Source organism: Urocampus carinirostris, chromosome 3 (assembly GCF_059441175.1).
Source record: "Urocampus carinirostris isolate Australia breed hairy pipefish chromosome 3, RoL_Ucar_1.0, whole genome shotgun sequence".
In the NCBI taxonomy this organism is placed as follows: domain Eukaryota; kingdom Metazoa; phylum Chordata; class Actinopteri; order Syngnathiformes; family Syngnathidae; genus Urocampus; species Urocampus carinirostris.
In genome coordinates, this window is record NC_142351.1 from 36,708,304 (window position 1) to 36,730,621 (window position 22,318).

The window sequence follows — 22,318 nt, forward strand, 5'->3', positions numbered from 1 at the left end:
GTGTAAAATAAATCAACTGTGGGAGCAATTATTAGAAAATAGAAGACATACAAGATCACTGATAATCTCCCTCAATCTAGGGCTCCATTCAAGATCTCACGTCGGGGCTCAAAATGATAACAAGAAAGGTGAGCAAAAATCCCAGAACCACAAAGTGGGACCACAGTAACAAAGGCTACTATCAGTCACGCAATGTGCCGACAGGAACTCAGACGTGCCCCCCCTGCTGAAGCCATTGCACGTCCAGGCCCGTCTGTTTTTCGCTAGAGAGCATTTGGATGATCCAGAAGAGGACTGGAGAATGTGTTATGATTAGATGATACCAAAGCAAAACTTTTTGGTAGAAACATAGGCTTTCGTGTTTGGAGGAGAAATATTACTAGATTGCATTGAAAGAACATCGTACCTACTGTGAAGCATGGGGTTGGAAAAATTAGGATTTGGGGCTGTTTTTAGTAAACAGACCAGGACTACCGGTCAGTAAGGTCGCGGGGGTGCTGGAGCCCATTGCAGCTATCTTCAGGTTGTAGCAGGGGAAACCCTGAACTGTGCCAGGGTTGCTCTGACCACTCAGCCGCCGTGCCGCCCTGTATCAAGATATTTTTAGTGAAAATCTTTTTGTCATTGCCAACAAAGTCATCGCCTTTGTCATTGCCAACAAAGGGTACATAACAAAGTATTGAGATGAACTTTTTGGTACTGACCAAATTCTAATTTTCCACTATGATTTACCAATAAATTATTTCAAAATCAACCAATGCGATTTTCTGTTTACCCCCACATTCTGTCTCTCATGGTTGGGGTTTACCAATGTTGACAATTACAGGCCGCACTGAATGCATTACCAATCTTATCCTCTGTATTCTTCAGTATATAAGGCGCACCATGTTTTAAAGTGCACTTTTACTTTTCTGGCCAATTTTGGGGCTTTGAGGCACGCCTTATAGACCAGAAAATACAATACTTGTCCAACAAAGATGCAGTACTGTATATATATGTGTAAAATCCAAACCGATCCTCTTTTAAATGTTGTACGAATTTCATAAGAAGTGAAAGTGTGCATAATGTAGTCAGCCTTCTGTTGACATCATTCACATTCATTAGGCTAATTATATTGATTGGCCAATCAGGAAGAGGCCTCACCTTCCTAAAGGGTTTAAGAACAAGGAATTATACTGTGGTTTTACGTTTGAGAAGACCTGAGAGTCCTATCTGATCAGTGACTCAATAAGACGCCAGCCAAGCCAACAGACTCAAGCACCTCCCTTCCAATCCCTTCCGCTCAGAAATCACCTTTGGGCGCGATTAGTGCTCCACCAGGATTCTCTGCAACAGCTCACATAGGGTCGGCAAAATTTCTTTCCTAGAGGATCTTGAGTGTGAGGAGGCAGAGAGAATGGGCGCTGGAGCAAGTGCCGAAGACAAAAAATCAAAGGAGCTGGAAAAGCAACTTCAAGAAGATGCTGACAAAGACTCCAAAACAGTCAAGCTTCTGCTGCTGGGTAAGCGAAGTAGAGGGACATCATAAGAAACTCTTTTTTTGTCGGTGAAAAAAAAATAATGTTTTGAGGATCTCGTTGTTTCTTAAAGATTGGAACAAGGAAGTCAGCTAGGAGTCAGAAAGTAAAAAAAATAAAATAATATTTTGATTGGTTAACCTAAAGAGGCTACTTAAGATTTAGAAATCATTTAGTTAAATCAGAATGGATGTACGGAATCAGTACTAAGATATTTGTGACATATAGTGTTTGAGATATAATAATTCAGGTTGGCTTGCTATATATCTCGGAACTTGGAGAGAAGCTCTCCTTTTCCTGTTAACTCTGTTCCAAGAGGATAATTGAGATGTTGTGTAGGCTTCTTTTCCTGCACAAGACATTTTTCTTCTACAATGGAACCTTGGAACATCAGAGATTTCTTGGCAACACTGAAGTAAGGCTTCAAGGCAAAATAAACAACAAAAACGAATGATATCATGCAGTTTCCAGGACTCCAAATAAGGTTCTTAAAGAAAAGTGGAAAAGTGTGAAAAGCAAATTAGCTGGAAAAGACATTTGTGCTCTTATGTAAGGGCATTGGCGCTTAAAAGATCATAGCCTTTGGTCTAAATGAATCACAGAGCAGCCAATCCAATTAACTAACAGGTTTAAGGCAGATCTACTTGCAGAGGACTCTGCTGAACCTTCAGATGACACAAAAATATGAATATTTCGGAGACCTTCCTCCCATTTTACTGCAAACGCGTTAGTCCGAAAAGACACCTCACCTTCAAGTAATATCCTTCAGGTCATGTTGAGACGTCAAGATTTACAAAAGAAAAATACTTGGCAGTTTTTATTGAACAAAATGTTTTTCTCTAAAAAGGCTATATTTGATCTTATTCTAAACAAAATAATGATTATATTGGAAAAAATATACCCCAAAAGACTTTGAATGGGTACAAATACCGGTAATCCAATCATTTTTTTAAGATATATTTTCAAAATAGATACAGAAAAATGTAACTAGCAAAACAGCATTTATTTTCCTTTCATTATAATAAAATTTAAAAATAATTGGATTTACATTTTCCTTTGGTAAATGTTCAAAATGTAATTAAAAAAACCTCCAAAGAAATCCAGATGTATAGAGGAAGAAAAAAACCTACACAACCTTCAGGTTTAACATTGCCCCTCCTAAAATATTTTTTCCATTCGCTAATTATATGCTCATATTATTTCTCAACAATTAACACATTTTAAAGGTATTTTTGTATCAAATTAAAAAATGAGACTCAAATGGAGCAACTCTAGCTACCTATGCTATCTCATCCAAATTGAAGCATATTTATTGTCATTTTGCAACAAATATTTCTCCAATAGAAATTGCATTCATTGGGCAAAAAAATCTGACACAGGAACAAGAAAATTTTACCTCACCACAAGATTATTATAATTATTTTTATATATTTTAATCTAACTAAATTTTCCAAGAATGATTTTTGTAGGGCTGAGAGTCAACAATCTGAGTTTGTAAACATATTTGACCAAATTATTCTATCTGACCTCGTTGATATAGCTGTGGAAGAAGTAGCTCAGCGGCTTGAACAAATCTCAGGGATGCGAAGGACTCTTTCATAGCTTGAGTGACTTTTACTTTTTTACAAGTTAAGATTAAAACATTAAAAAAAAATGCTCGTAAAAAGTAACCTTGGATTTTTTTCGATTTGACAAAATATTTTGTTACTCTGAATATTTTGATCTTTTCCAACTGAAAATATACCTCATTTTAGATAGGGACCAAGAGTAAAATGTACACTACCGAACTGACAGAGCAAGTTGGGAGTAAAGGAAGCTACATTCGTATTCAATGTCCTCCAGACTGCACCTTTAGGTTTTATTAAAACGCATTCTTCTGCCCTTTATGGACCGAAGGGCGTTAATGCTGCAGACGACCAACATCTGCTTAACATTAACCTCTTGTTGCAGGTGCTGGTGAGTCGGGCAAAAGCACCATTGTCAAGCAAATGAAGTAAGCAAACGTTAACTAAATTGCAATTACTTTTCCATCACAGTTTCTTCAGTATTTATTTTTTTTGAGTCGTGCAACAATTTTAATTTGGAAGACAAGCAGTTCCCTTCCGTTTAGGAACGGAAGATAAATGTATGTTATTTCAAACATTTTGCGCTGCACTTTGTGTTCAGGATTTTGCATCAGGGTGGTTATACCAAAGAGGAACAACTGGAGTTTCGAGCCGTCATCTATGGCAATATACTGCAGTCCGCTCTTGCTATCATCAGAGGCATGGAAATGCTGGGGATTGATTTTGGCTCTGCGTCTGCCCAGGTCTCCTATGAAACTTTGACAACATGGTCTTGATATTACAATGCAAACTCTGAAACACAAGCTTATCCATGCCTTCATTTTTTATAATTAGAGACACGTATACAGTAATAATCAAAGTTATACTGACTTTAATGAGGTATGGTGACAAGGAGCTCTTACAGAATTTCGCTTCTGGAATAACTGCAGGAGAACGCACAGAAACTGCAGAACTTGTCAGACTCCATCGAAGAAGGCACGATGCCGCCTGAGCTGGCCGATGTCATCCAGCAGCTGTGGAAGGACTCTGGGGTACAGTCGGGCTTCGAAAGAGCCGCTGAGTACCAGCTCAACGACTCGGCCGGCTAGTGAGTCAACCTCTATAGCTCTCAAAAACAAACAGGGTGGAAAATCGTTTTAAGGTCGCAGAAGTCAGATGGTTGTGTTTATCCTTCAGCTATTTAAATGAAATGGATAGAATCTGCAAACCAGAATACCTTCCCACGGAGCAGGATGTGCTGCGATCTCGAGTCAAGACGACTGGTATCATCGAAGAACAGTTCTCCTGCAAAGAGCTGCACTTCCGGTAAGGGTCAGACGCGGATACATCGCCACCCTGCTCCTGGGAATCCGGGCGCTAACAACCTATTTGGTGCGCAGGATGTTTGACGTGGGAGGCCAAAGGTCTGAGAGAAAGAAGTGGATCCACTGTTTCGAGGGTGTGACCTGCATCATCTTCTGCGGCGCCCTCAGTGCATACGACATGGTGCTGGTAGAAGACGACGAAGTGGTGAGTCGGCCACATAGTCCTGGGAGTGGAACTTGAAAAAATACTGACACTTTTCCCATTTGACCCTTTCAGAATCGAATGCACGAGTCCCTCCATCTATTTAACAGCATCTGCAACCACAGGTTCTTTGCGCTGACCTCCATTGTTCTGTTCCTCAACAAGAAGGATCTTTTTGAGGAGAAGATCAAGAAAGTCCACCTGAGCATTTGCTTCCCGGACTATGACGGTAAAGAAAAAAAGAAAATCAAGATATCAGTCAGAGCAGGCATTTCAAACATGCAGACCAGATCCGGCTCATTGAATGATTTAATCTGGCCTGCCATACATTTTTGAGTATGTCAAAAAAACGAGTCTCTAAGTCATTTCTATCAAAGGTTATCTTTTTATAAATACATCAAAACCAAATGCTCACTCCAGCCGCTAGAGGGCAGTGTTGAGTTTTGCGTGGTGAGTTGGTTCATGTGTAAAACTGCATTTACTAAACTGTTAGAATACACCAATTAACACATTTAATGGCAAACATTAACATGGCCCCCCGCCTCCCCAGTCGTTGATATGTGAATAAGTGTGTTGTGTTTAGAAAAGATCCCTTATCTTCCATGATTATAATATGTAGGGTAGGTTGTATGCTGAATGATAAAGCATAATATTGAAAGACAAATCTAAAATTTTGGAGTCAACATTGTTTTACTTATCCGGCCCGCTTCAGAACAGAAAGTCTAGATCCGGACCCAGAGTCAAACCGAGATTGAAATCCCTGAGTTAAAGGAACAAACTGTATGAAAGTACGCCTGGTGGTATTTTAAAAAACTATGAATCGCGAGACTTGATGGTTTTGAGACAGCCGGAGGAGAGAAAGGAAGTATAAAACTAATAGGAGTGTAAACAATTCCCCAAAGGTTTCGATACATAAAATATAAGTAAATGGTTGAAAGTTGAATTCAAAAATAAACTGATTTGATTCAATTTGACTAAGTGGGACTTCACCACAATTCAAAATGGAGTATCTCAGTTCGCAAGGGCAAAAGACAAGTACTGTATTTTTTAGTTCTCATTTTGCACATATATGTATGAACTTGTGGTAATTCTAAATTCTGAGATAATAGGATTTGATTTCTCAAATTTAACTTATTTGACATTCTGTTCTCTGTGAACTGTTACCTTCTGACATATACCTGTAGATCCTTTATCCAAAGAAACACATTTATATTGAAACAAGACACTACCAATTATCCCAAATTTAGCTCTATGATGCCACACTGTTAGCATTTACATCAATTTTTATGAGATGAGATGAGATGGGAAATAGATTCAGATTCAGATATACTTTATTGTCATTCTTGTACACGTGTATACAAAACGAAATGTCGATACATCTGACCCGCACAGTTTTCTTGAATGTACTGATGTAAATAAATGTTGTACTGAGTTAGAGTATTGAAGTACTAATAATATGCTAAATCATTTATAGCTATGTATAGTATTATACAGTAGTGCAAAGAGTGCAAGAGGAGCAGCTAACCAGATGTGCAAAATGGGCAGTCAGGTAAACAGGTCATTATACAATAACAATAACACTGGAGTACGATAGTGCAGGGGAGAACAGATGTGCAAGAGAAGCAGCTAACCAGATGTGCAAAATGGGCAATATATCAATGACATGGACTGTTGAAAAAAATGTAAATTATCTTTTTAGAACCAAATGGAAATTATAAATTCCTACAAAACAACAAATAAAAGCTATGAACTTGGGGGTCACTGACCTGGTTCATTTGCAAACTAAAACACAAATGAGATCTGTTTGTTGAGGTTGACAATATAATTTGGACAGATTATCACAATGCACAACCTTTCTATATAATATTTTGTAAAAGTCAAGTAATGCCCGAGTCATATAAAGAATCTTCACTCCATGTATGGTGTTGTAGGTCCAAATACGTACGACGACGCTAGTAACTACATCAAGGCCCAGTTCGAGGAGTTGAACATGAAGAAGGGCGCTAAGGAAATCTACTCGCACCTGACCTGTGCCACGGATACTAAAAACGTTGAAATTGTGTTCAACGCTGTCACAGACATCATCATCAAGGAGAACCTTAAGGACTGCGGTCTCTTCTAAGCTGCCCCAAAGTCGTAGGTATGCAAGGACCCTCATGTCATACAAGAAAGATCTTGACGTCAGAATCATTCATTTGATTTGACTTTTTAGATTTTTCCTAAATTCGAAAAGGGAAAGTAAGCTGCTAGTCATGGGACATCAATGGAAAATGTTTGCTTGGTATTCAAAAACGACAATAATTAGCATAAGCATGACAAATCAGTCACGCTTGCCACAGAGAGTAGCAAAAACCTGCTTTAGATTTAGCTTTCCACCAAGAAAAACCTGCTTTAGATTTAGCTTTCCACCAAGAAAGACCATAGTTCTTTGGTGTTCCTTTATGAAAATATTTTAGAAAGTTCTGGTTCCCCCAAAAAAATTAAGCACCACATTACATGAAAAATTTGTTTTTTCTGCTTGTATTGAACCAATTTGGCCAGTAATCTGGTGGAAGTAAAAAAAAAAGTTTTTATTTTTGTGTATGTGAGTCAAAGAAACATTTTTTGCATTGCAACCAGACCACTGAAGCAGCATTAAAAATATTATTTTTTATCAGTTGTACGTCTGTTCAGAGATTCAACTGAATTTCTGCTTTCTTTCGTCTTTGCAGAACTTCACTTTGTCCCTTTCGTACTGGCATTAACTGAGATGTATACAAATGGAGCGGCAAAGATTCCCTATTCATTGTGTTAATGCCAAGAGACTATGTCCAATCTCACATTCCTCCTGCAACACAGGGCTGGTCATGCCCGACTGGGTCCAAACACCCCCCTGACGGACATCCACATTTTTACTGGTTCTTCAGTTGCAAAGAAAAAAACTGCAGATGCTATTTGAAGACTCTTTTGCTTCACTTCAACAGAGTTTTTTTTTTAAACAACCAACTTTTAATGAAAAAAAAAACAATGACTCAAGAGTTAAAGGCTAAAACTTGTGTGTAGCATCACTGCATCCTTGTCTTTGAGTACCGTAGTCTGTGTGGTCTTAATATAACTGTAAATTGTTGCAGAGCAAATATCTGATTCTCAGTGTTTGCAGACTGTCCAGATTACAAACCAAATTGTATCTAATTTAAAATAGAGTTGATGTTTTCCATACATTGAAGTATCTATTCCGGATGGGCAAACATGTTAGACAAAATTTGTACATAAGAGTAGTTTATCCATCATTGTTTTGAACAATAATCAAACACATATGCGATGTATTCTTTACATATACACAGTGTATATGAGAGAGTGTAAGAAAGCAAGAGGGAAACTATATGGAATGGTTAAGCTTTAATATTAAAAGGGAATACACACATTCAGTTTGTCCTTTCTTATGAAATGTAGAGTCCTGAATTAAAGCTGCATCACAGATCTCTCTCTCCTTGTGTTTTTGTGATACTCACTCATTCACAGCATTCAGAGGCTCAACTGTTCCAAATGGAAAAGAATATATAGATAACAACAAACCGATGGAATACGAACCACATACTTGAAGAAAAAGAACTCAACTGTTTGAGAAATATCATCTTTCATGCAAAACCAGAGATAGGCCTGGCTGAACAAAAGCATCACATCAATGCCAAAGGTTATGAAATGTTTATGGATTTTCAAAACATCGTTTTTCCTGACCAATACTAAACTCTTCTGTCGGCTTTCATACTGATACAACATACTGATACCACTATAACATATTTACAAAATAACATCTTTTATCACCTGCCATATTTTCCTTTTTACAGTGGGACCTCGCTACTTCGCGGTTCCACGTTCGCGGGTTAAGAGCTTCGCGGGTCTAAAAAAATAAATAAATAAAATATTGTAATTTAAAAAAAATGTTTAAGTATTTTTGGAGGGGCGTCGCTACTTTGCAGATTTTCACTTTTCGCGGTGGTTTTGGTCCCCATTAACCGGGTCTGAAAAAATAATAATAAAATAAAAATACAAAATAAATATATATATATATATATATAAATATATATATATATATATATATATATATATATATATATATATATATAGAGAGAGAGAGAGAGAGAGAGAGAAAGAGAGAAAGAGAGAGACAGAGAGAGAGAGAGAGAGAGAGCAGCACGGCGGTGCAGTGGTTAGCGCGTGTGCGGCACAGTTCTGAGGTCGTGGGGACCTCCTGCGTGGCCTTACAGTGCGGAGTTTGTATGTTCTCCCCGTGCTTGCATGGGTTTCCTCCGGGCACTCCGGTTTCCTCCCACATTCCAAAGACATGCATTTCAGGTGAATTGACTGGTCCAAATTGTCCTTAGGTGTGACTGAGCGAGTGAGTTGTCTGTCCCCGTGTGCCCTGCGATTGGCTGGCAACCAGTTCAGGGTGTCCCCTGCCCACTGCCCGGAGATGGCTGGGATGGGCTCCAGCCCCCCCGCGACCCGAATAAGGATAAGCGGTACAGCTAATGAGATGAGATATATATATAGATATAAAATATATATTTATTTATTTTTTAAAGCATTTTTGAAGGGGCGGCGCTACTTCGCAGATTTTCACTTTTTGCGGTGGTTTTGGTCCCCATTAACCTAAAAATAAAAAAAATATGTGTATACACATATATATATATATATATATATATATATATATATATATATATATATATATATATTTTTTTTTTTTTTTTATTCAAGCATTTTTGAAGGGGCGTCACTACTTCGCAGATTTTCACTTTTCGCGGGTGGATTTGGTCCCGACTAACCGCGATAACCGAGGGATTACAGTATTACATTTGATTAATGGCATTTTACTTTTCCTCTTATTTCAAGTTTGTGATTGTTAAAAAGCTACTAGAGGGGCCCTCTAACAAGAACCTATACCTTAAAAATGCTGGTATTGGGACTGTTGATGACACCTGGTATAGGTTTCCACCTATCACTAAACACTAATTCTATTTAATGTGATTGAACTTAAGAATAATGCTTACTGGGGGAAAACTGCTAAGTGGTTGAATGTCAGGAATTAAATCAAGAATCATGTTGAAAAATATCCTGGCAATTTAAATTTATATTGCTAATAAAGCTTTGAAAATAAATGTCTCTCATAATTAATCCACAGAGGGTATAAATACAAATACCAATCCCATAGAAAGTATGATGTGTGACCTCATTGTAAAGGTCAACTTGAATTATAGTTTATAAGGGCTACCACTCGTATAAATAAATAATGCACAGCTTGTTTGTAGAGTTGAGTTTAGAAAAAAAGTCCACCTTTTATCATAAAATTCGGTGTCTAGGAATCATTACTTGATTTTGCCCCAGTTTGGCTAACAGCCAATCACCATTCTTTTGCTTTTTGTGGCAAAGCTATGATTGGTCATAGACTGAGATACAATGACACTAGAGGTAAGATCTTAGGCACGAGCCTCACCTGAAATTCGGAGACGGACAAAAACACCCTTCCTCCTCTTGAGCCCTCACAAATAAAATATGAAAATTCGTGTGTGCTTCCGGCTCGGTCCCTTAAATCAAGTTAATTGGTTTGGCTCAGGCTGGTTTGCAATTTAATAACTGGGGGCCGCGTCGGGCTGGATTTTTTTAGGCCAGATCTTACCTCTAATTAACACTCTTTCTCCAAATGTCTGTCCCAAAAAATAGAAAAAAATAGATCAATATTGCAAATTTTAATTATATTCTAAAATCACAAAATACCATATGACCTTATAATATTATATGATTTTTGTTAGGATATCCTTTGGGATGTCTCACACTTTAATATGGATTCACTGAGCAATATTCAGTCAAAAATCCTCCTTTAAGTTTTTTATCCCCCACTGCAAAATAAGCTGAAATGCAATGACGCAAATTGTTTATTACATTCAGCATTCAGTTTTCTTTTCATTAGAATCCTCTGTTTTAAAAACTATCCGCAAATCGAAACAAAGAGTCATGTGAGGTAAGTGATAGTCAGATGACTTATACCCTCTGAGGCAATCTAGGACACATCAGAAGTGTAAATAATGTCAGAAAATGGGTCAGTGGTTTAAAAGGTGAGAGGTATGGAGGACATATATTCCAGGACACTTTACAGCCCAAAAAAATATTGATAAGTTTATTATATTGGCTGAATTTAGCCTCAAGTCGGTTGCTTGAAAGCAGGTTTCATTTTGCTTAGCTCAATTACTGTGGTGATTTGTTCCCTACAGCTAGCTTGCTCCTGAACAAGGTAGCAAATAGGCTAAGATAATCCCCAGAGATAAATCAGGCACTACTTGAGTGTGAAAAATAATGGGCTTTATAACTGCCCCCCACCACCATCAAAACATTTTCTTCTGGGTTCTACACATTTCACATAGGTTACCATTTTTGACCTCAAAACGGTGAATCTCTACAAAAGGTGAGAGATTTTCATGTCTGCAAGCATGAAAAGATAGTTACCAAGAGATAAAAATACACATACATAATCACAACATCCCTATTTTTTTTTTTAAATCTTATTAGGGAACATAATAAAACAGCAACATTTATGTGCCTCTATTTAAATTCGGTTTCCTTTTTGATATCCGCCTCACACCACACAGGCCTGTGGTCAACATGCTTTAAATGTGTCCCTAATATTGACATTTTTGTAATGTACATTTCACCCTCAGCGCTTTGTTTGCAAGTGGCCTTTCAAAGTCTTCAAGGTGAAAATCAGATGTCTGTTGGGAGCTTTTGATTCAAACATAATAAAGGGAGCGTAGTGCTCTTCCTACGCATGATGATGTTAAAATGAGTCAATATAAATGCAGGGCAAATACATGCACATTGTAAAGTAAGAAGATGGTAACGGAATTTTCTTTGAACAGGACTTGGGAGAAAAAGCAGGCTTCATTGGGAATGAGGACGGATGTGAAACAAAAGGTACAAGGGTTATCTTGAGTATTGAGCTTCCTCAGAAAAAAGAACTAGTTAATAACTTTAGTGAAGTGGTGAAATCTACAATACAATAAAATCAGATTGTGCTGCTGTGAAATTTATTACACTTGATAAGTAAACTCGGGATACAATGTAAAATCGACAGCACAACTGTGATCCAATTAAAAAAATGAAAAACGTGCATAAAACACTCAACCATAAAGAGTGTACCAATGGGTCAGCTATTGGTGTGTGACAAAACTGAAATAATTGAAGGTTGATGGTCTCTGGATGGATAGAGCCACAAGTAGTCGTCAGCTACTCTCACCAATCAGTTCGTCCCAGAAAAAAAACAGGTCGAGAAAAGGGAGTCTGGCAGCAAATCCCCAACTGGGTGGATATGGCTGTCGTTGCAGACGGCACCAGCTTGGTCCTTCTAAAAAACTCTGGACAATATGCGGATACCGCATAGCAGCCAGATGACCAGACTCCTGTTGTGGAATACAAAAGGTAAATACTTTTTAGTTTATTGTAGACTCTTTTTGGATGATGACTGATTCTACTCTTATTATTCTATTCTTATTCTCATACCATTCAATAGGCCTCATCATCCAATTTAGATGAAAAAAATTCAGCAAACCAATCTTTGGACCATTTGCAGGCAAAAAAAACATGACAGTACTGTCATACTGATCCATAAAATAAAATGTACAAAAATAAAAATAAAGCAATAATATTTCTAGCAGAGGGATTTTCTTTACTAAAACAAGAAGTATTTCCTGCTTAAGAATACTGCAATAGAAAACGAGATGTTTCTTTTCTTGCGCTACTGGAAAGATCGAACTCAAGCTAAACTTTTCTTTTTGAATACTTATAACGTTATGAATAGAGATGGTGAGATATAAATGTCAGCTTCTGACCGATATAATACACAAATAAATAAATACTTTTTTAGTTTTGGTGCCACTCGTATTACACAAATAAATGTTACATTTGCCATCTCTAGCAGTCAGACATGAGACTGCAATTGTATTTTTAGGGATCCACACTTGAGCAAGAATTTGTTCATTCGGCCCGGATTTCAGTTATTTTGTAAAACATATTCTCAACAATTGTGTCTGTTTTTCAGTAATTAATAAATAAATTAGTTTGTTTCATAAAAAGCAAACCTCTCAGAAATGGCTTGTTGTGATTAAAAAAACATTACAAAAAATCCGGTCATTTAGTTTCATGCTGTGTGCTGCTTGTTTGAATAAATCCAATTAGGTAATTCTATTTCAAACTAAGAAACTGTGTGGAGAACACAACTAAGAGCTAACAAAAAGCTGGTCATATTGCTTCATCCAGTGCAATTTGTTTTTAAACAATCAGATTAGATTATTCTACTTCAAACTAAGAACCAGAGGACTGGAGGACACAACAAACAATTATTGTCACAATCTAAAAAAATGGGTCGGATTGTACAAAAACTTAAATAAATGTAAACTCCCCTAAATCCTGTTTTTTGATTATAACTTATCAATTTTTTGAAAAGAAGTAAAAAAGGTTTACTATTGATCGAATGCCCCAAAACCGGGGTTCTTGATTTAAGATACAAACATAATGTTGTTTGCTGTGTTACCCAAAAAGTTGCAATAAGTTGCTTGGACTCAAAGCAAAATATTGCATCTTTTGTTTCAAAACAAGTATTTTTGTATTAATTCAAACTATTTTTTTAATAGAATTAAAATATATGGATGCCATCTTTTAGCAATTTCTATGTTCCACTCTTATAGTTTGTTCTACTTGTGTAAAAGGGCAGGTGCTCTGAATAATAGTACATATTTTTGCATAATACAGTTATTTGCCACTCTTACCTTTGTGGCTTTAGTAGAGCCCGATGTCAGTCAGGTTGAGTTTAATGATGACATCAGTGACGGCATCAAACACAAACTGCACATTCTTGGTATCCGTTGCACATGTGAAGTGTGTGTAGATCTCCTTGCTGCCCTTCTGTTTATTTAAGTCTTCAAAGCGGCCTTGTATGTACATTGCTGCCTCCTCATATGTGTTCTCTCCTTCACACATGCACAAAGGTTGCATAGAATGGTTAAACAGAACAAAACTTTGGAGACAAAGATAAACTTCAATTGTGTGTACGTTTAATGAAAGGAAAGGAAACATCATCACTGGATGAGGCAATTCACTTGTTTAGAGCCAAGTGTGATTGTTTAGTTTACACGTTTCATGCATTGGTGGATTCTTCTCATATTAACAGGAAACGTTACTTTGGCAAGGAAAACCACCCGAGGGACGCGTCTAAGCGGCATCCCTATCAAATGACAGAGCCACCTTAACTGGCTCCTCTCAATGCAGCAGAGCAGCGGTTCTACACTGAGTCCCTCCCAGATTAACTAGCTTCTCATCTTAACTCTAAGGTGGGAGCCCAGCCACCCTGCTGAGGAAACTTCTTTTAGTCAAAACCAACAGTTCATGACCATTGGTAATGGTAGGAATCTAGATTGACCGGTAAATCAAGAGCTTTGCTTTTCGGCTCAGCCCTTTCTTCACAACAATGAAAGGTACAGGGTCCGCTGGCACTCCAGCCGCGCCTGCCTTTCGATACTGGGCCGGGGGGCGCCCGGATTATGGGAGCTCCCTCTCCACTACACCGATCACCACTTGTTCGTAGGGAACCGGGTGCTAAATGACTTGTAAAAGACCTGATAAAAGTTATGAACATATTTGGTTACAAAGGGCAGCCCTGGGGGAGTCCACCTCCTACTGGTAACGAATCTGACTTACTGCCGGCAATGCGAACCAAGTTCAGGCACCTAGCATACAGAGACCGCACAGCCCGGTTAAGTCTGTGCGGTAACACATACTCCCACAGGGCTTTCCAAGGAACACGGTCAAATCCCTTCTTCAAGTCTACAAAACACATGTAGCCCAGATGAAAACCACAGTGCTCCTCTGGAATCTAAGATTCGACTTCCTGACGGACCCTCCCTGAATAGATTTTACCAAGGAGGCCGAGAAGTGTGATTTCCTTGTAATTGGAACACACTCTCCAGCCCCCCTTATTAAAGAGGGGGATCACCAACCCAGTCTGCTAGTCCAGAGGTACTGTGTCCTATGTCCACGATGTTGCAGAGGCGTGTCAACTTTGACAAGTTCACAACATCCAGAGCCTTAATGAACTCCGGGCAGATCTCATCAACCGCCGGAGCCTTGCCACCGAGGAGCTTTTTGACCACCTCAGTAATTTCAACCCCAGAGATACGAGATCCCACCTCAGAGTCCCCAGGATCTTCTTCCACAAAGGAATACGTCAGTGGGATTGAGGAAATCTTCGAAGTATTCTGGCCACCGCTTCACAACATCCGAGTCTTGCTCATCAGCGCCCCATTTTCACTATCCACAGTGTTGATGGCACACCGCTTTTCCCCCCCTACGATGGCAGATGGTGGACCAAAATTTCCTCAAAGCCATTCGGAAGTCGCCTTCCGTGCTTTCGCCAATTTCCTCTCATGAACGAGTTTTTGCCTCTTTGACTGCCGAAGTTGCATTCCGCTTGGCCAGCTGATACCTGCCAAATGCTTCCACAGTCCCACAGGCCAGGAGGGCCCGATAAGACTTCTTATTCAGCTTGATGGCATCACTAACCGCCGGTGACTACCAACGGGTCTGAGGGGTGCCGCCACGGCAGGCACTGACTACTTTACGGTCACAGCTCTAAATAGCCGTCTCGACGATGGAGGCACGGAACATGGTCCAGTCGGACTCAATATCCCCCGCCTCTCTCGGGACATGGGCAAAGTTCTGCTAGAGGTGTGAATAGAAACTCTTTCTAACAGGAGATTCTGCTAGGCCTTCCCCACAGACCTTTACGAGTCGTGCCAACTCGTGTGTGGAGGTGAGTCCGACTATTTCTAGAAGGAACCTCTCAACCTCACACACCAACTCGGACTACTTTAGCCAATTTCTAGACATTGTGAAAGAGATGTAAAGGTTTGACTTCTCTTTCCAGGAGTCAAACAGTGACTGTGCACACTTGCGTGTAATAATGGTATGTAAAAAATGAATCATGATTAGCTTTGCGCAATTTACTTTTGGCTCTGATCAGAAAATACACCGTAAATTTGTCCATATTTACATTGGAAATTTCTTTGGCTAACCAATGTGTCAATCCACATTTAAATCGGTCACTATTGGCTAAAGATTTTTGAACCTGAAAGGGTCTTGCCGTTTTTTTTTCTTCAATAAGGCCCTCATAGGTCGTCACAGGCAAAATATCATGGAAAAAGCTTGCAATTGGCCAAAAGGAGTTTAATCAAAAGTTCAGAGGCTAATGTAATTATTGAAAATTATCTGATGAATCTATTTATCTTTAAAGGGGAGTACTGAAGCCAAGCAGATGGATTACAATGACGCTTATCAAACAATCCAGGAATGCCTTTAAGCGGATTGTTTTTATCTGTCGGTGTTGCGTGTTTTGGACTAAATATTCTACACGGTTGGATTTACTGAATCCTCGTGAATGTAACGACACCACATTTGCAGAGAATGGTTCCAAGCGCTATTGATTGAACTGTCCGATTTTTACAGTTTTCGGTTATCTTGTTTCAGACTGATCGTAATGTTTCTGTGATGAGTATATATTGAAATGTCTTGAATCCCAAGAGTTTAAGCTTCCCAATGATATGTGGCATGACATTTTTCAGTCACTGGTGACATTGTTAGGACACGTATTTGTTTAGCAAAAGTCCGTCAAGGGGTTAAAGGTTTACAAAATGAGAAATTTTACAATCATAAGAAAACAAGGACATAAATATTGATGAATTAAAGGGACACTGTGTATAATTTGACCACTAAATGTCGATGTTTTGTGTCATGCAACCGAGGACGAGTACTGAAAAGCACACGGAAAAAAAATACGAACTACGGACTCTCAAAGTGACCAAACTGCAACATTCTCTTCTCATTTTTTGCTTGCCCTTCCAAGAGTTTTTTGTTTTTTGAGTACCTGTAGCAGTAAGATGGCGGACAATTATGTCAGGTCACTCTCGGGGAGTCTCATCATCTCATTAGCTACACCGCTTATCCTCAGTAGGGTCGCGGGGGTGCTGGAGTCCATCCCAGCAATCATCGGGCAGTGGGCAGGGGACACCCTGAACTAGTTGCCAGCCAATCGTAGGGCACATGGGGACAGACAACTCACTCACCCATTCACACCTAGGGACAATTTGGACCGGCTAATTCACCAGAAATGCATGTTTTTGGAATGTGGGAGGAAAGCGGAGTGCCCGGAGAAAACCCACGCAAGCACGGGGAGAACATACAAACTCCGCACAGGAAGTCTGGAGCTGGATTTGAACCCACGCAGGAGGTTCCCAAGACATGAACTGTGCCGCACATGCGCTAACCACTCATGTTATGTCAAATAAATGCAAATTCCTATAATACACACTGTCCCTTTAAGAAAACAAAATCTGTATTAATACAACATAACAAGGATACAGCGGTTTATCCTACCCGTATACTCCGGGTAGCAGATTGTGAGCGGACTCCTGCCGATTTTCTCCTCAAACAAGTCCTTCTTGTTGAGGAAGAGGATGATGGAGGTGTCTGTGAACCACTTGTTGTTGCAAATTGAGTCAAACAGCTTCATGCTTTCATGCATGCGGTTCTGAGAGGAAAAAGAAAGCACCAGAATGGCGTCTGACACACCCAAGCACGTTAACATTTACGTCCGAAACGGGGTGAGAAAAACTGACAAACCATCTCCTCATCCTCTGCCAAGACCAGATCGTAGTCATTGAGAGCCACACAGAAAATGATGGCTGTGACTTCCTCAAAACAATGAATCCACTTCTTCCTCTCCGAGCGCTGACCTCCTACATCAAACATCCTGGACGGATAAAACCAAAGGCTGTATTTATATCTCTTTAGTCTCAACATCATTGAAAAAAGTCAACTGTGGTTCATGGCAGCGGAGTGCAGTCAGGGAAGGGAGGTGAAGCTGTGCTTCAACGTTCATAATCAAAACATAAAATCAAAAATATATTCAATGGTTATATGTATTCAGTGTTCAAATTATTTCTCATTTAACTTCATGATTTCGGGATTTTTTTTTTAAACTCATTGAATTATATTATTGATGCGAATAGTATGTCACGTATTTACAGCGTTGGGAGTAACGCGTTAAAGGGGAACGCAATTACTTTTTTCTGTAACGAGTACTATAACTTGTTAATGATGAAATATTGTAACTCGATTGTGTTACTTATTAAATGGAGACCCTGAATCTCAAAGTCTACTGCATTTTGGGGTTCATACAGGAACCACTATATCAATGTGGAAAACGTGAGCATGGAATTTACGGTAAAAGAGTGCTGAATTTTGGTCTTTTTATTTATAAAATTATTTTTTTACTAGACCATGCTTAGAGGAAAAAAATAAAATGTCTTAAGGCATTACCCAGAAATTCAGAAGGAATTATATATATAGTTTAAAGACACAAGGCAAATTGAATATGGAGTGTCTCAACTGTAAGCTCTCAAGATTGCACAAGCCTCAAAAAATGAAGGCTTCACCGCTTCCACTGGTTGGTGTACTTGTTTTCTTCTCTTTATTTTCATTATTTAAAATCAGTTTTAGGGGGCTGGCTTCAATGTGTATACTGTAATTTGTAATAGATAGTTACTTTTAGAGTAAGAGTCTAATTTTGGAATCTCCGGGTGACACAATTACTTTTTAAATAAAGTAACTAGTAACTCTTACTAATTACTTTTTTTAGGTAATGTGCCCAACACTGCTCATACAGAGGGGATGTTGGGACCAAGGATTCTGATTTGCCGCACACCTCAGCTCTAAACAGGTTAATTTATGGTAGTATTACCAAGCTAACAGCATGTCAAGACTTTTTGTTGCATGGAGTTTTTTTCATAAGGAAGAAATACCTATATAACATTACACAGACATTATTTATAAGGTAAGATAAGACAGACAATTTTTTTACTGTGCTTTGTTTATATATCGCTTTCTTGCCCTGCTAATCGAAAGTTCAAAGAGATGTAGGTTCATTTATTTATAAATCTTATTGTGCCTCACCAGGCACAAACTCCACCGTACGTCACTGGTTCATGATATAATCGATTTGGCGCCCATCAATCTGAGTATATGATCAACATGGCAAAATCAAGATTCAAAGACCCCGATTGCCTGTTTTAGGTGCCAAGACCTTTATCCACCTGTCCCAAAATGTAACTATTACTGACTTAAAGTATAGCTCTTTAAAGGTGAAGTGAGTTTCCACAATGCCAGTGGTCTTGACACGCGTCCGCAGCACGTCCTGCTGTGTCGGGATGTAGTTGGGCTCACAGAGCCGATCCAAGTCGTTAAGGTAACTGCAGCACAAGAAAGTTGGAAAAAGTGCGATTACGTGATACCATCACAGCGTTAAGAACTATTCATTCATTCAACTCCGAGAACAATTCCAAGGAACATTGGTTTTGGGATTCAGGACTGAGCCATTGGGTGAAGCCCTGCTATTTAAATTATGACTAGTTATACCACTACTACTGTTACTGCAACTAATAATACTAAAACTAACACAACTAATAATGATAATAATACAAATTCAAATGTGTAAATAAGTGATTTGCTAAGTGTCATGGCCAGGCTAAGAAGAAGCCACTTAATAAAAAAAAGGTCACAGGCTAAAGAAATCAGGCCACAAATTATAGAAGTATAACATGAAGGTTTGTTTCTGGAACACATAAACACTTTCAATAAAACAAGAGAGCATGATGGGGCCTGAATTATTCTTTAACCTTGCCTTTCCCCTACACACAGACACGAAGAAAACCAAATCCTGATACATGTCTTCACCTGACTTAACTTGGGAGCTAGCATGATTTAGCAAAATAAATGAATGTGTAAAAAAAAACAGTACACAAAGGATAAAAAAAATATCTCTGAACAGTGTCTGCGCTAACTAGGTTATACGCAACATCCGTTCTGGCCTAAGTATTTTCTTCTCAGGTGTGGATTTTGTAAAAGCAAGGCCTCTAAACACAGTTGCTAAATATGGGCTTCTATTTGGGTGTCTGATAAACATTATGAGTCGAGTAAGAGCAGACTGTACTGCTCCCTCTTCTCTCGTGGCGTAGAGACAAAGTGTCTCAATGGATTGCCTGTTTTCAAAACAACCTACATGTTCTTCAGTTCTTTACAGTGAAAGTGACACTTATTCCAGATTAGCAAAAATGCCGTATTCAAATTCTATATCTATCTATCTATCTATCTATCTATCTATCTATCTATCTATCTATCTATCTATCTATCTATCTATCTATCTATCTATCTATCTATCTATCTATCTATCTATCTATCTATCTATCTATCTATCTATCTATCTATCTATCTATATATATATATATATATATATATATATATATATATATATATATATATATATATATATATATATATATATACTCTCAGGTCTTTGGTAGATGACGCAAGAGTGAAGGAGACAACACCGAGGTGTGAGGGAGGAAGAAGTTTTTAAATGCAGTATATTGTCATGCTTTCCTTGCGGCATTTGTATGATAAATTTCGCCTTGAACGTGAAATGGCCGTAGGTGCTCCTTCTCTGCTCCTACTGAGGAATGCGATCAAGTGAGGAACAAGCGTACACAGCGACCTTTAAAAACAAGACACGTCTTGCTTGAATTGGGCTCAAGTGGAAGCGATGCACCAAGGAGGCAGAAGCGAGATTCGTATTAAAATCTGACAAGAATGAAGGTGTAATGCCTAGAAAAACTGATATAAATGTCATAAGAAGCCAATGGATACAAATAATAGCTCGGAATAAAGTAAAGGTTCCAAAGCAGCAGAATGAAATACAATGGTACGTCTTTTTGCAAACACTTTTAAATACGAGAATATCGGTATATGAGTTTTTTTTAAACTAAAAACGAAAAATTTCTCAAACTTTACGAAGGATAATCCAGTTCATGAGCAATCCCAAAGGCTACTACTAGAAAAAAGTTTCATGTTTATGTTCTTTTAAAGTTACAGTAACTTTAACTTTACAGTAAGTGCTTCAGTATCATCAACACCTTCTTGATCACGTACCTGTCGACGTTCGTCAATTGCCCCCCTTTTTTACAAATCCAAATTCTCTTCATTTGCCATAATAAAACTTACAAAAACAATGCAGCACCTATTTACTGAAAGCAATATAGACTAGAATGTAAAATACCGCGCCAATATTAGCAATCTACGATAACCTTGTCGTTTGCTACCAGTGACAGAGATGATCTGGATTAGATCTGAAATGTTCTAGACCAGCTCGGTCTTTTGAGAAAAAAATGTTCCTATATAATCATTGTTATATGGCGTACACAATTTGAAATGATAGAACAATGTATGAAATAAGGGGAATAGGTACAAGTTGGCAAATTTGCGATCACCTTTACTCGGCCAGCCCTTTCTCCACACCCGCCTCATGGTATGTGCTCATACCAAACTCGCATTTTATCCTGTTAATATCATATTTATCTTATTACCATATTTTTATGTTGAGTTACTATTTGAATGCGATTTTAGTGATCAGGAAGATGCGTTGTATTGCTATCTAGGCTTCACTTCAATGCTTTAAGGAATTTCAGGAAATTATTTCATACGGGGAAAATTTGCTTGTTACACGAGCACTTTGAGCTACGAGCGTGATCGATGAACGAATTTAGCTCTTATGAAGAGGTACCAATGTATTTTGTTGCCAATGTTTTATTTCCAATTCCCACAGACACATGACCAGGCACCGCATTTAACCATGGCGACTTTCCCACGGTCCAAACTTCTAAACATGTTGTTATGTGTATTGTGACCTAAGACTTGCGTCCGACTGAGACCACATCACCGTTTTGATACTTTTTGCCACCAAAGTCAATCTGTGATTTATTAAAAAAAACACAATTGGTAAATGTTACTAAATCTTTTTAGTTCAAACAAATATAAATCATATTTATATGTTCATATTTATAAGACTTTCCAAAGTTGGATGTAAAACTTTTAAATGCCTTTTAAGACTTTTCAAGTATCCGTGGGAACCCTGCACAGAGGTGGGAAGACATTTCATCGAAACAAAGCAATCTAGGGCTCTCACTATGCGGCCGAGTCGTTGAGCTGATACTCTCGGGATCTTTGGAAGCAAGCTCGGACGCCGCTGTCGGCCCACAAGCGCCGGATCACGCCGCCGAGTTCTGCCGACATGGCGCCTTCCTCCGCAGAGCTGGCGAGCACAAACAGCTGCCGGGCGTCGTCCTGAGTACGAGCACATTCCTTTCTGTTAAGTGCAGATCACGACACGTTGGTTCAGGGGTCGGGAACCTTTTTGACTCAAAGAAAGCTAAGTATTTTGATGTTTTTTTTGAGAATCACACCAAACATTTAAGACAAAACTCAACTAAACCACCAAATCTGCTGTCCAGACAAAAGCTTCTGTATTTTCCACACTATGAGGCGCACCCCCCAAGAATAGCCTCTTGAAACCAGTATTTAAGGTGCATGAGCTTCTGTGTGTACAGGACAGGTATATATTGATGTAATGCATAGATATGAGGGCGGCACAGCAGATTAGTGGTTAGCGCGTCCGCGGCACAGTTCTGAGGTCATGGGATCGAATCCTCCTGTGCGGAGTTTGCATGTTCTCAGTGTGCTTTCATGGTTTCCTCCCACATTCCAAAAATATGCATTAGTGGCCGGTCCAAATTGTACCTAGGTGTGAATGAGGGAGTGAGT

General features: G+C 38.8%; 2 protein-coding genes across 2 annotated transcripts in view; one reads left to right on the top strand and one right to left on the bottom strand.

The window, feature by feature from the left end:
* Window positions 1-1,194: 1,194 nt before the first annotated feature.
* Window positions 1,195-8,047, top strand: gnat2 (guanine nucleotide binding protein (G protein), alpha transducing activity polypeptide 2). Its single transcript, XM_088331672.1, has 9 exons — window positions 1,195-1,502; window positions 3,468-3,510; window positions 3,684-3,825; window positions 4,012-4,169; window positions 4,259-4,387; window positions 4,462-4,591; window positions 4,664-4,817; window positions 6,520-6,728; window positions 7,300-8,047. The coding sequence occupies exons 1-8, from the start codon at window positions 1,397-1,399 to the stop codon at window positions 6,708-6,710; spliced, it is 1,053 nt and encodes a 350-aa protein (XP_088187798.1). The 5' UTR covers window positions 1,195-1,396; the 3' UTR covers window positions 6,711-6,728; window positions 7,300-8,047.
* gnai3 (guanine nucleotide binding protein (G protein), alpha inhibiting activity polypeptide 3) overlaps window positions 6,573-22,318 on the bottom strand; it is a 32,305-nt gene continuing 16,559 nt past the window's right edge. The window contains exons 4-9 of the mRNA XM_088331671.1: window positions 21,684-21,841; window positions 18,787-18,915; window positions 17,288-17,417; window positions 17,042-17,195; window positions 13,384-13,584; window positions 6,573-12,018 (exon numbers count right to left, since the gene is read on the bottom strand). Of these exons, the coding sequence (XP_088187797.1) occupies window positions 13,394-13,584; window positions 17,042-17,195; window positions 17,288-17,417; window positions 18,787-18,915; window positions 21,684-21,841 (762 nt within the window). The 3' untranslated portion in view covers window positions 6,573-12,018; window positions 13,384-13,393. The remainder of the gene's footprint in view (window positions 12,019-13,383; window positions 13,585-17,041; window positions 17,196-17,287; window positions 17,418-18,786; window positions 18,916-21,683; window positions 21,842-22,318) is intronic.

Bases quoted from the DNA above. Each gene is read 5' to 3' on its own strand.
- gnat2 (XM_088331672.1), top strand. From the start codon at position 1,397: ATGGGCGCTGGAGCAAGTGCCGAAGACAAAAAATCAAAGGAGCTGGAA. The intron at 3,511-3,683 runs GTAAGCAAACGT...CTTTGTGTTCAG, and splicing joins ACCATTGTCAAGCAAATGAA to GATTTTGCATCAGGGTGGTT. The intron at 4,818-6,519 runs GTAAAGAAAAAA...ATGGTGTTGTAG, and splicing joins TTGCTTCCCGGACTATGACG to GTCCAAATACGTACGACGAC.